The sequence below is a fragment of the Oryctolagus cuniculus genome, chromosome 13 (genome assembly GCF_051225735.1).
Source record: "Oryctolagus cuniculus isolate XC-2025 breed Fujian yellow rabbit chromosome 13, ASM5122573v1, whole genome shotgun sequence".
In the NCBI taxonomy this organism is placed as follows: domain Eukaryota; kingdom Metazoa; phylum Chordata; class Mammalia; order Lagomorpha; family Leporidae; genus Oryctolagus; species Oryctolagus cuniculus.
Window position 1 is genome coordinate 112,126,327 of NC_142879.1, and position 14,157 is coordinate 112,140,483.

The window sequence follows — 14,157 nt, forward strand, 5'->3', positions numbered from 1 at the left end:
ACAGTTTGCACCCACACAGAAACACAAAGTGTAAAGTACTGTTTGAGTACTAGTTATAGCATTAATTCACATTGAACAACATATTAAGTACAGAAATCCTACATGGTGAGTAAGTGCACGGTGACTCCTGTTGTTGATTTAACTATTGACAGTCTTGTTTATGGCATCAGTAATCACCCTAGGCTCTTGTCATGTGTTGCCAAGGCTGTGGAAGCCTTTTGAGTTCACCGACTCCGATCTTACTTAGACAAGGTCATAGTCAAAGTGGAAGTTCTCTCCTGCCTTCAGAGAAAGGTAGCTCCTTCTTTGAAGGCCTGTTCTATCCATTGAGATATCACTCACAGGGATCTTTTATTTAGGCTTTTATTTCTTATTTTTTTAATTTTTTTTTTCCAGTGTGTCTTGGCTTTCCATGCCTAAAATACTCTCATGGGCTCTTCAGCCAGATCCAAATGCCTTAAGGGCTGATTCTGAGGCTAGAGTGCTGTTTAGGACATCTGCCATTCTATGAGTCTGCTGTGTATCCCGCTTCCTATGTTGGATAGTTCTCTCCTTTTTAATCCTATCAGTTAATATTAGCAGATACTAGTCTTGCTTATGTGATCCCTTTGACTCTTAATCCTATCATTATGATCAATTTTGAACTGAAATTGATCACTTTGACTAGTGACATGGCATTGGTACATGCCACCTTGATGGGATTGAATTGGAATCCCCTGGCATGTTTTTAACTCTACCATTTGGGGCAAGTCTGATTCAGCATATCCCAGATTGTACATCTCCTCCCTTTCTTATTCGCACTCTTATATTTAACAAGGACCACTTTTCAGTTAAAGTTAAACACCTAAGAATAATTGTGTGTTAATTAAAGAGTTCAACCAAAGTATTAAGTAGAACAAAAAAGTACTAAAAGGGATAAAGTATTAAGTTGTTCATCAATAGTTAGGAAAAGGGGTGATCAAGTCACTGTTTCTCAAAGTGTCCATTTCACTTCAACAGGCTTCCATTTAGGTGCTTGGTTAGTTGTCACAGATCAGGGAGAATATATGTTATTTGTCCCTTTGGGACTGGCTTAATTCACTCAGCATGATGTTTTCCAGATTCCTCCATTTTGTTGCAAATGACCAGATTTCATTGTTTTTGACTGCTGTGTAGTATTCTATAGAGTACATGTCCCATAATTTCTTTATCCAGTCTACTGTTGATGAGCATTTGGGTTGGTTCCAGGTCTTAACTATTGTGAATTGAGCTGCAATAAACATTATGGTGCAGACATCTTTATTATTTGCCAATTTAATTTCCTTTGAGTAAATTCCAAGGAGTGGGATGGCTGGGTTGTATGGTAGGGTTATATTCAGGATTCTGAGGAATCTCCAGGCTGACTTCCATAGTGGCTTGACCAGTTTGCATTCCCACCAACAGTGGGTTAGTGTCCCTTTTTTCCTGCATCCTCTCCAGCATCTGTTGTTGGTAGATTTCTGTATGTGAGCCATTCTAACCAGGGTGAGGTGAAACGTCTAAGGTCTAATTGATAGGCAAAGATTGTGTTTATAGGAGCTTTTTTCTAAGTTTTTTAAAAAAATTATTTGAAAGTATTGTATATAGAGGAGAGACCCAGAGAGATCTCCCTTCTGCTTGTTCACATCACAGATGGCTGCATTGAGCAGGGCCAGGAAAGAATGAGGTCAGGAACCAAGATCTTCACCTGGATCTCCCACATTGGTAGCATTTGCCCAAGTATTTGGATCATCTTCCATTGCTTTTCTCAGGCCATCAGCAGGAAGCTGGATCAAAAGCAGAAGATCCAGAACATGAACCAGTGCTCATATGGGGTGCTTGTATTGCAGACGGCAGGTTTACTTGCTATGTGACAATGCTGGCCCTGTTTTATGGGAACTTCCAAATGAAATTTTGAAGTTGTATGCATTGTAGTTTGCATGTAATTCAACTTTCTGCCATACTTACTGATATATATCAGCATTTGATGTAGGACAAATCAGAAAACACAATGGCTTAACAAATAGCCAGTTGATTTGCAGTTCTGACTCTGTGTTTTGGGCTGTACTCAGCTGGGCAGTTCCTATGATCAGTCCAGGAGCAGAAATGAGAGTTCAGCCATTTGGGGAACTGATTGAGGCTTCACTTAAGTGTCTGGGGTTTGTGGTGAATCTTGGCTACATATTATCTCTTTCTTTTCTTTTTTTGACAGGCTGAGTTAGTGAGAGAGAGAGAGACAGAGAGAAATGCCTTCCTTCCATTGGTTCACCCCCCAAATGGCTACTATGGCCAGCATGCTGTGCTGATCCAAAGCTAGGAGACAAGCACTTCCTCCTGGTCTCCCATGTGGGTGCAGGGCCCAAGAACTTGGGCCATCCTCCACTGCCTTCCCAGACCAAAGCCGAGAGCTGGACTGGAAAAGGAGCAACTGGGTCAGAACCAGCACCCCAACTGAGACTGTCACCTGGAATACCAGTGCCATGGGTGGAGGATTAACCTAGTGAGCCATGGCACCAGCCTACATACTATCTCTTCAACAGGCAGGCCCCAGGGTTTTTCAGAAGATAACTGTCAGAAAAAGAAAATCTGAGAAGGCAAATACTTTACAAATTGTCTATTTCTGGGGCTGGTTCTGTGACATAGCAAGTAAAGACACCGCCTGCAGTGCCAGCATTTCATATGGGTGTCAGTTCATGACTCGGCTGCTCCACTTCTGATCCAGCTCTTTGCTACAGCCTGGAAAAACAGTAGAAGATGGCTCAAGTCCTTTGGCCCCTGCTCCCTTGTGGGAGACCTGAAAGAAGCTCCTGGTTCATATCTTTGGATCTACACAGCTCCAGCCATTGCAGCCATCTGGGGAGTGAACCTGCAGTTCGAAGACCTCTCTTTATTCCTCCTTCTCTCTCTCTCTCTCTCTCTCTCTTTTTTCTCTGCCTCTCCTTCTCTCTTTGTGTAACTCTTTCATATAAATAAATATTTTAACAAATTGTCTATTTCTATCACATTTACTGGTATCTCATGGGGTAAATCAATTGAAATGGTGAAATTCATGGTCTTTTTCAAAAATATTTATTTATTCATTTGAAAGAGTTACACACAGAGAGAGGGAGAGGCAGAGAGAGATAGAGAGCTCTTCCATCTGCTGGTTCAGTCCCCAGTTGGCTGCAATGGCCAGAGTTGTGCCAATCCAAAGCCACGATCCAGGAGATTCTTCTGGGTCTTCCACATGGGTACAGGGGCCCAAGGACTTGGGCCATCTTCTACTGCTTTCCCAGGCCATAGCAGAAAGCTGGATCAGAAGTGGGGCAGCTGGGAATCAAACCAGTGCCTATATGGGATGCCAGTCTGCAGGTGGCAGTTTTACCCGCTAGGCCACAGTGCCAGCCCCAATCCAGGGTTTTGTGAAGGGATGAATACAGGGAAAGGTGCTACTTGGAATCATTACTGGTAAAGTGCACTGCATTAAATATACATTATGTGTATTTGTTAACTTTCTTTAGTATAAACTTTAATAACAACATAATGTTTATCTCTGATAACCTTATTCATTTGAACACTCAACTTTTCTTTTTACTTTTACATTATTATTTTACAAAATTTGTAGATAATGCTTTTGTTAAACCAATGATAACTTCTGTTTAATCTGTGCCACTTAATATAGGTGGATGCATTTTCCTATATATTTCTATTTTTACAGAATTATTCCTCCACAGTGAAGCTGATGTTTTCTTGGTTAATGTATTTATTATTCTTTATTCATTCTATTATATCCTTTTTTTCCCCACTGTTCAGTGCAGAAGGAAACCAGAGGGTTTTTTTTTTTTTTAAAGATTTCATTTATTTATTGAAAGAGTTGCAGAGAGAGAAAGTCTTCTATCTGCTGGCTCACCTTCCAAATTACTGCAAAGGCCGGAGCTCAGCCAATCCAAAGCCAAGACCCAAGAGCTTCTGGGTCTCCCATGCAGGTGCAGTGGCCCAGGGACTTGGACCATGTTCCACTGCTTTCTCAGGACATAGCAGAAAGCTAGATTGTATGTTGAGGAGGCAGTACTCAAACCAGACCCCATATGGAATGCTGGCACTGAAGGCAGCAGCTTTACCCATTATGCCACAGCATTGGCCTCTAGAGTTTTCTTTGAACTCCTGCCAGGGAGACAAAAGGATATATCTTCTTTCTAGTGTTCATTCCCCAAATGCCCACAATGGCTGGGACTGGGCCAGGCCAAAGCCAGGAGCCTGGGACTCCATGGGTCTCCCACATTGGTGGAAGGGTCCAAATACTCAGGCCATTTTCACTGCTCTTTCAATCAGGTTAGCAGGGAACTAGATTGGAATTGGAGCAGCAAGGACTCAAGTCCTCTGTTTACATGGGATGCCAGCATTGATGGTGGAGGCTTAGCCTGCTGGATCACAATTCTGGTGACTATTGCAGGTTCTGAAACGAATCTCTAAGCATTTTTCTCAGTGAGTCACAAATGCAGATTGTACTGCAGACATTCCCAGGTTCTCTTTTTGGGCAAATAATTCCATTGCTTTCATTTAATTATGTATAATGTTATTTCAAATGTTTATCATTTGAATGTTTTGGGCAAGTATTTCCATTGCTTTCACTTTAATTAGGTATAATGTTATTTCAATTGTTTATCACTAGAATAATCATAGACAAGGGCAAAAGCTAATTTGTATTCTTTGTCTTACCTGTATTTTCTCTTTTACTTAAAAAAAATTTATTAGCTTGATAGAGAAAAAAGTTGATGGACTGAGAGATAGAGAGCTTTGACACATTAATTCACTTCCTAGATAACCATACCAAACAGGTGGGGCAGGACTGAAGCCAGGATTGAGGAATGGAATCTAGGCCTCCTTCATTGGTGACATCACCATTGCTTCCCCAGGTTTGCATTATCTGGGAGCTAGAAACTAGAGCTGGCATTGGAAATCACAGACACTCTGAGGTGGCATCATAAACAACACTAAGCTAAATGTCTGCCCTGTCTTTTAATATATTTTTTCTCTGACATATTGGAAATGATATGCATGGTGTTTTCCTGGAAATTGTTTTCTGTTCATTCCCATCGTAGTTTCACTGATGGTTTCTTGCCTTTTTTCTCAATGCTTCTACATACTTCTCCTTAACATTGCCCAGTCAAGAGTCAGTATTGCCCCTCTTCTAGCCTGCTGTGCAATTCCCCTTGACAGATGTGGCCTTTGTGATTTGAACCTCCTGGTTCCCTCCAGCTTGGGCATGTCTCACAGCCTGTAGATCATGGGTTTGACTCTGTTGAATGCTCCATGTGGCTTTCTAAACACTCCACAAGTCTAATGTGAAACCATATCCTTCCTTTTTTCCTTCATATCCATACACAACTGTCAGTGTTTATTTTGTGACAGAGTTAACATGTTGACTGGAAGTGTATTATTATAGGTGATGACAGCATTTGAAGACCTGGCTGTGTACTTTACATGGGAAGAATGGCAGAAAATGAACAATGCTCAGAAAATCCTGTACAGAGATGTGATGCTGGAGACCTACAGCAGCCTGTTCTCCTTGGGTGAGTGACACCCATCACACACCCAGTGATAACATTTTCTTGCTATTTGATAAATAAGGGAACACTTTATAATGTTTAATATTGGGCAGGATTAGAAATTGAGTCCATGAATAATCTGAATATCTACCATCTAACAAAAGATTCAAATTGGAACATTTGTTGCATAGCTCCTGAACCAAGCTGTAGTCCTTTAAATAACCCAAGATAGTGATTTTACAAAGTCTTACTTTGTTTCCATTAATAGGGCACTGCATTACCAAACCTGACTTGATCTTCAAGTTGGAGCAAGGAGAAGAGCCATGGATGGTGGATGAATGCTTGAATCTGAGCCTTTCAGGTCAGTCTGCACATAAGAGACAGGGAGGCCAAGGCAGAAAGTGTGCAGATGTTGACTGGTGTTCTTTCCATGAATTTTTCTCAAGCCTTACTCCTGATGACAGCTGCTTTTGTGCATCAGACACAGACATTTAGAGATACCAATATCTTTCTAACTTTTGTTCTTAGTGAAGATGTTCTTTGATTAAAAAAAAAAAATCCAGTCATTTTCTGATGTTACTAAGGCTTTTATCTAGGTTTGATACATTCCCCCAATTCTAACTTGTCCTTCTCTACACTTTCATACCTTTCCCTTCATGCACTTATTAGTTCCTTCAGTGCTTGTTAATTAGGCAACATACAGAAACTTATTTTTTTAAGATTAATTTTTCTGTTTTTTTTTTTTTTTTTTTTTGACAGGCAGAGTGGACAGTGAGAGAAAGAGACAGAGAGAAAGGTCTTCCTTTTGCCATTGGTTCACCCTCCAATGGCCACCATGGCTGGTGTGCTGTGGCTGGCACACCACGCTGATCCAAAGCCAGGAGCCAGGTGCTTCTCCTGGTCTCCCATGTGGGTGCAGGGCCCAAGGACCTGGGCCATCCTCCACTGCACTCCTGGGCCACAGCAGAGAGCTGGCCTGGAAGAGGGGCAACTGGGACAAAATCCAGCACCCCGACCAGGACTAGAACCTGGTGTGCCAGTGCCGCAGGCAGAGGATTAGCCTATTGAGCCACCACGGCAGCCTGTTTCTGTTTTTTTTTTTAAAGATTTATTTATGTATTTGAAAGTCAGAGAGAGAGAAGAAGGAGAGGCAGAGAGAGAAAGGTCTTCCATCCACTGGTTCACCTTCCAATTGGCTGTTGTGGCTGGAGCTGTACTGATCTGAAGCTAGGAGCCAGGAGCTTCTTCCAGGTCTCCCATATGAGTACAGGGGTCCAAGGACTCGGGCCATCTTCTACTGCTTTCCCAGGCCATAGCAGAGTGCTGGATCAGAAGTGGAGCAGCTAGGACTTAAACTGGTGCCCATAAGTGATGTTGGCACTGCAGGTGGTGGCTTTATGCTATGCCACAATGCCAGCCCCCAGAAACTTATTTCTAACTCATTGCTCAGATTGCGTTCCCACTCATGATTTTGCCCAGGCATAGAACTTGCTCAGGACTGAATCAATAAATGTGAACTCTCTCTCTTTCTTAGTCTCTTTCTTTTTTTTCCTCTGTGCCTCTCAAATAAATAAGAAAATTATAGTCTGTTGGAAACATTTGAGGAGTGAGCCTATAGTTGGCAAACCTCTGTTTCAGTCTGTCTTTATCTTTCATTCTGTCTCTCTTACTCTCAAGTAAGTAAATAAGTAAATGCTAAAAGATGGTCATGTGGCCGGCGCTGTGGCGCAGTGAATTAACACCATAGCCTGAAGCACCAGCATCCCATATGGGCACCAGTTTGAGACCCAGTTGCTCCACTTCTGATCTAGCTCTTGGCTATGGCCTGGGAAAGCAGTAGAGGATGGTCCAAGTCCTTGGTCCCCTGTACCTGAGGGAGACCCAGAAGCAGCTCCTGGCTCCTGGCTTCAGATCAGCACAGTTCTGGCCATTGTGGCCAATTGGGGAGTGAACCATTGGTTGGAAGACCTTACTCTCTTTGCCTCTCCTCTCTCTTATAACTCTGACTTTCAAATAAATAAATCTTTAAAAAAAAAAAAAGATGGTCATGAGTAAGCCTCTGTGCTGTGACATCAGAAATTATGAAGCTAGGAATGACACTGTGGTGCAGTGTGTTAAAGCTCCAGCCTGCAACACTAGCATTGCATATTGGTGCCAGTTCAAGTCCCAGCTGGTCCTCTTCTAATCCAGCTCTCTGCTATTGCACCTGAGAAAAGAGCAGAGGTTGGCCCAAATCCTTGGCCCCCTGTACCCATGTGGGAGACAAGAAAGACACTCCTGGCTCCTAACTTCATTTTGCCCAGCATTGGTTGTTGTTCCCATATGGGGAGTGAACCAGCAGATGGAAGACTTCTCTCTGTCTCTCTCTCTATAATTCTAGCCTTCAAATAAATAAAGTAAATCTTTGAAAAAAGAAATCCTAAACTAAGGATGAACTTACATTAAACATGAAAATAAGTGATCCTAGACTCACCAAGAAAGTAATGAGATTTTGAGACCCAAGGTCAAGTAGCCTCATGGGGTTATGTTGAGTGACTCAGATTTCTTTAAGGGTGGAGTTTAAAGTATGATTTCTCTCTTATTTTTCAGTATCATTGAAAATAAGCAAATAAAAAGATAAGAAAAGCATAGGAAATGAAGCTTTCAGTGAAAATAGGAGGCAACTGATCAAATGCCTCCAGAAATTCAAATTATCACACAGGAATGTTTCTAGAAAGAATTTAGAGGAGGTAACCAGCACTGATGATTTCAGAATGAGTTAGAAACCATCTTTCAAAGAAGATGAACACATCCCGGTTTGCAGAAACAAATTCTTCAAACTGATTGGGAGTGTTTAACTAAAGTGGTATATTGGGAATTTTCTGTACCTGTTGTACTTCTGAGAAGCTGAAGGTGTTGGGTGTCCTTAGGAATTTGGGGAAGTTGTCATAGAGTAGAGACAAAGTCATTTTTCATTTGAAAAATCCCACAAATGATGTTTACCTAGGAAGACTGAGCATGAAACACTCATAGATTTAAATCCTACTCCTTAAATGTTGTCCTGCTTAAAGTACAGGCACATTTCACTCTTCTCCACCTGCAAGTAAATGATCAGTAAAACTTTTTCATGTTTATGGTTGAGATATCAGAGAAGCAAAAAGCACACAATTTTTATAAAAATAAACTGGGAAAAAAGGACAGGGAAAAAAATGGTTGCTAGGTAGTGGGTGAATATTTTTATTAAATATTTGCCCATTCTTTAAAATATTTTATAGTTATTTCATCTTTGTGAAAGGCAGAGTGATAGTGAGAGAGAGAAAGAGGTCCTCTATTAGCTCACTTCCCAGATGCCTGCAACACTTAGGTCTAACTAGTCTGAAGCCAAAACTCTAGAATCCCTCTAGTCTTCCCTGGTTTCTCACAGGTTCCCAGGCACATGAACCATTATCTGCTTCCTTCCAGTTTACATAGGCAGAGAGCTGTACTGAAAGCAGAGTAGCCAGGGCTCAAACTGACACTGTTTTGAGATGCAGGTATCCCACACATCATAGCACAAATGTCATTCTACCATCCTTGACAAATTCCCATAGTAAAAAGGATTATGTTTGAACACTGGGAAACGTCATGGTATATTAATGTATTAAGGAGAAAAACCATATAATGGTCACAAATAAGTACCTCATACTGATTTTGTGAACATCTTATGCCACTTGGATAACAAGTAACTTCATTCCCTTTACATGAGTATGCCAGGAGAAACAGTTACATGTGATTCAGTGACATGATTGCTTTTTTCTCATTTCAGTGGTCATGAAAAGGGATGACCTGATTAGGATCAACCAGAAAAGTCAGGACAAAAATCTGAATCAGGATTTTATGAAAAATAACAAGACATCATCTCTCAAGAGAATTGAATTAAGAAAAACACTTAGTTTAAATTCAAGCCATGTTCCAACACTGATTATTAAAAAGGGAATCTATTCAGGATTGAAGCCTGAGGAATGCAATAAATGTCACACTGTGTATCCCCCCAGTGGGCCTGATCAACTACAGGCTGGAGAGAAATTTGATAACACTAAGATACCTGGAAAATCTCTCCAGTTCTGTGAGCCTCTTAGCCAGCTTGACAATATTCACATCATGAAGCAGCCATTTGGACCCACTGGACAAACAAAAGTCTTCACAAGAAAGATGTTCTGTAAATCTGAGAGGGTTCATATGGCAGAAAACTGTAATAAGTCAACTGTCACTTTTGGAAAAGCAACGCAAATAGAAAAAGCTATCCATGAAAATTCTAGCCTCAATATGCATCAACAAACTCACACAAGAAAGAAATTTTATAAGTACATTATGTATGTTGAACCTGTCATTCACCAGTCACATCTTGCAATAAACCAGAAACTAAATACAAGGGAAAAACTTTACACATGTAAACCTTGTGGAAAATCACTCAGTTTTAATTCACCTTCTGAATGTAATGACTGTGGAAAAGCCTTTAGACAAAATTCAGTCCTCAGGAAACATCAGCAAATTCACACAGGGGAGAAACCTCATGAATGTAGTGACTGTAGAAAAGCCTTTACACAGAAGTCATACCTCATAAACCATCAGCGAATTCACACAAGAGAGAAACTTTATAAATGCCTTCAATGCGGAAAAGGCTTTTTGTGGAAGTCAGACCTCATAGTACACCAGAGAATTCACACAGGGGAGAAACCTCATAAATGCAATGACTGTGGAAAAGCCTTTGGACGCAAGTCATCCCTCCTAATACATCAGCGAATTCACACAGGGGAGAAACCTCATGAATGTAATGACTGTGGAAAAGCCTTTGGACACAAGTCAAACCTCATCATACACCAGCGAATTCACACAGGGGAGAAACCTCATGAATGTAATGACTGTGGAAAAGCCTTTGGACAAAAGTCAGCCCTCCTTATACACCAGCAAATTCACACAGGGGAGAAACCTCATAAATGTAATGACTGTGGAAAAGCCTTTGGACACAAGTCATCCCTCCTCATACACCAGCGAATTCACACAGGGGAGAAGCCTCACAAATGTAATGACTGTGGAAAAGCCTTTGGGCGAAAGTCAAACCTCATCATACACCAGCGAATTCACACAGGGGAGAAACCTCATAAATGTAATGACTGTGGAAAAGCCTTTGGACGAAAGCCAGACCTCATAATACATCAGCAAATTCACTCGGGGGAGAAACCTTATAAATGTAATGACTGTGGAAAAGCCTTTGGACGAAAGCCAGACCTTATCATACATCAGCAAATTCACTCGGGGGAGAAACCTCATGAATGTAATGACTGTGGAAAAGCCTTTGGACGAAAGCCAGACCTCCTCATACACCAGCGAATTCACACAGGGGAGAAACCTCATAAATGTAATGACTGTGGAAAAGCCTTCGGACACAAGTCAGGCCTAAGGAAACATCAGCGAATTCACACAGGGGAGAAACCTCATAAATGTAATGACTGTGGAAAAGCCTTTGGACAAAACTCAGACCTCATCAGACACCAGCAAATTCACACAGGGCAGAAACCTCATAAATGTAATGACTGTGGAAAAGCCTTTGGACAAATGTCAGCCCTGCTCATACATCAGCAAATTCACACAGGGGAGAAACCTCATAAATGTAATGACTGTGGAAAAGCCTTTGGACGAAAGCCAGACCTCATCATACACCAGCGAATTCACACAGGGGAGAAACCTCATAAATGTAATGACTGTGGAAAAGCCTTTGGACGAAAGCCAGACCTCCTCATGCACCAGCGAATTCACACAGGGGAGAAACCTCATAAATGTAATGACTGTGGAAAAGCCTTTGGACACAAGTCATCCCTCCTCATGCACCAGCGAATTCATACAGGGGAGAAACCTCATAAATGTAATGACTGTGGAAAAGCCTTTGGACGAAAGCCAGACCTCCTCATACACCAGCGAATTCACACAGGGGAGAAACCTCATAAATGTAATGACTGTGGAAAAGCCTTTGGACAAAAGTCACACCTCATCATACACCAGCGAATTCACACAGGGGAGAAACCTCATAAATGCAATGACTGTGGAAAAGCCTTTACAAAAAAGTCAAACTTCATCAGACACCAGCGAATTCACACAGGGGAGAAACCTCATGAATGTAATGACTGTGGAAAAGCCTTTGGACGAAAGTCAAACCTCATCATACACCAGCGAATTCACACAGGGGAGAAACCTCATAAATGTAATGACTGTGGAAAAGCCTTTTTGTATAAGTTATACTCATATCAAAACAGTTTACACAGGGCAGAAACCTTATGAATCTAGTAAGTGTGGAAAAGCCTTTATAAATCATATGTTATAAATCATAGCTCATATCACACCACAGAATTCACACCAGGGAGAGACTTTATGAATGCAATGACTGTAGAAAAGCCCTTGGCAATAAGTCACATCTCAGAATGCATCAGAAAATGCACATGAAGAGAAACCTTTTGGACATAATGACTTGGAAAGCTTTTCCCCATAATTCAGCCCTCATTGCACATCATCTAATTCATATGGGAGAAAACACTTCGGATATAATGCATATGGAAAAGCCTTTATCCATAAGTAACACCTCATAAAACATCAGAATTCACATAGGGGAGAAACCTTATGAATGGAATGAATGTTGGAAAACTCTGCCAAAATCACACAATATAACATCAGAGAATTTATTACATGGTGGAAATCTTGTAATAAATGTGGGAAAGCCTTTTGTCAGAAGGAATACCTCATAACATGTAGATCAAACAAGGGAGAGAACTTAAGGATATAATGAATGTGAAGGACTTTTTGCAAAATCAACATAACCATGTGACAGAGACTTTTGCTGGAAATTACATCCCATACAATAGGCACTCCCATAAGGAAGAAAGGTTGGGACCAGCGCTGTGGCACAGTAGGTTAAAGCCCTGTCCTGAAATGCTGGCATACCATGTGGGCACTGGTTCTAGTCCCAGTTGCTCCTCTTCTGATCCAGCTCTCTGCTATGGCCTGGGAAAGCAGTAGAAGATGGCCCTGCACCCACGTGGGAGACCCAGAAGAAACTCCTGACTCCTGGTTTTGGATCGCTGCAGCTCCAGCCATTGCATCCATCTGGGGAGTGAACTAGCAGTTGGAAGACCACTTTCTGCTTCTCTGTCTGTCTCTAACTCTGTCTTTCAAATAAATAACATAAATTTTTAAAGAAAATGAAGAAGTTCAGAAATATTATTAGTGTGACAAAAAGTCATTTGTCAGAAATGGCATTATACATCAGAAAATTCACACAAGTGGTTTCTTAGGAGTGTAATGAATGTGGAAGTATATTTTCATAGAATTCAGGCTTGCATAAATATGCAACTCAAAAAAGGTGATATCCTTCAAGTGCAATAGACCTCAAAAAACCATAGCCAGAAATTAAACATCAGGCCGGCGCCGTGGAGCAATAGATTAATCCTCCACCTGCTATGCTGGCATCCCATATGGGTGCGAGTTCTAGTCCCAGCTGCCCCTCTTCAATCCAGATCTCTACTGTGGCCTGGGAAAGCAGTAGAAGACAGCCCAAGTGCTTGGGCCTCTGCACCCACATGGAAGACTAGGAAGAAGCACCTGGCTTCTGGCTTCAGATCAGTGCATCTCTGGCCACTGTGGCCATTTGAGGAGTGAACCAACAGAAGGAAGACCTTTATCTCTGTCTCTCTCACTGTCTGTAACTCTGTCAAATAAATAAAAATCTTAAAAAAAGAGAAATTAAACATCAACTAACACCAGAGAATTCATACAGTAAAATGTCAATTTAATGAATGTGAAAAAATTTTTCTGCCATTAATCAATTCACATGAAGAGACTCCGAAATGAGAAAACATACATGTATAGAAAAGTCATGTACCATATGTCACCTCTCAATGGTTACCTGACAACTCACAGAAAGAAAAAATCCTATGATTTATTGTAATGGGAAATACCTTTATTATTAGGCAAACTTCCCCAAAACATAGCAAGATTACAGAGAGAAGTCCCTGAAGTATAATTTGTTTGGAAGAATTCTTTGGTGGAATCACACCTTAGTGAGTATTGGGCAATTTTCATGATGAATTGTGACAGAGAGTGGTTAACCGCTCTTCAGAAATTTTTCTGTTATTCAACCGGAACTTTTGGTTTCTCATTATTCTGAGTGGAATGAAGTATATGAACTGAACTGTGTTCTCTTGTGTAAATTTTGTTAATAAATATTTAAAAGTTGAGTAACAGTTATTTCAACAGTTATTTGGAATACCATCTTCATCAATTACAAAGTTACTTGTTTTATAGCTGCTTTTTTGGCCACCCAGGACCCTTTCCCCACATTATTGTAGTGGAAACCAATGATGTGACCATAGGCATATCAAGTGACACATGTTCCAGCCAGAATAGTGTACCCCGGCCCTGGATAATAAGTGTTGTGTGCAACACAATGGAATGAGTGTGTGGTGACCTATATACCCATGAGAAATTTCAACTTATCTGTGTGCACATCTGGATTAGACTCCACTACCCAAGGTCTATTTGAATATGCAAGTAGATGTTGCCACACACATTACTCTCATTCTTTAAAGGGACAACCTGAAACCCTATAAGTTGCAACACTCATCTG

At 41.1% G+C, this 14,157-nt stretch overlaps 1 protein-coding gene across 1 annotated transcript in view; it reads left to right on the forward strand.

Annotated features, from left to right (window-relative positions):
* LOC100358582 (uncharacterized) overlaps nucleotides 1-13,768 on the forward strand; it is a 42,149-nt gene extending 28,381 nt beyond the window's left edge. The window contains exons 2-4 of the mRNA XM_070067684.2: nucleotides 5,423-5,549; nucleotides 5,794-5,886; nucleotides 9,310-13,768. Of these exons, the coding sequence (XP_069923785.2) occupies nucleotides 5,423-5,549; nucleotides 5,794-5,886; nucleotides 9,310-11,819 (2,730 nt within the window). The 3' untranslated portion in view covers nucleotides 11,820-13,768. The remainder of the gene's footprint in view (nucleotides 1-5,422; nucleotides 5,550-5,793; nucleotides 5,887-9,309) is intronic.
* The last annotated feature ends 389 nt before the right edge of the window (nucleotides 13,769-14,157 follow it).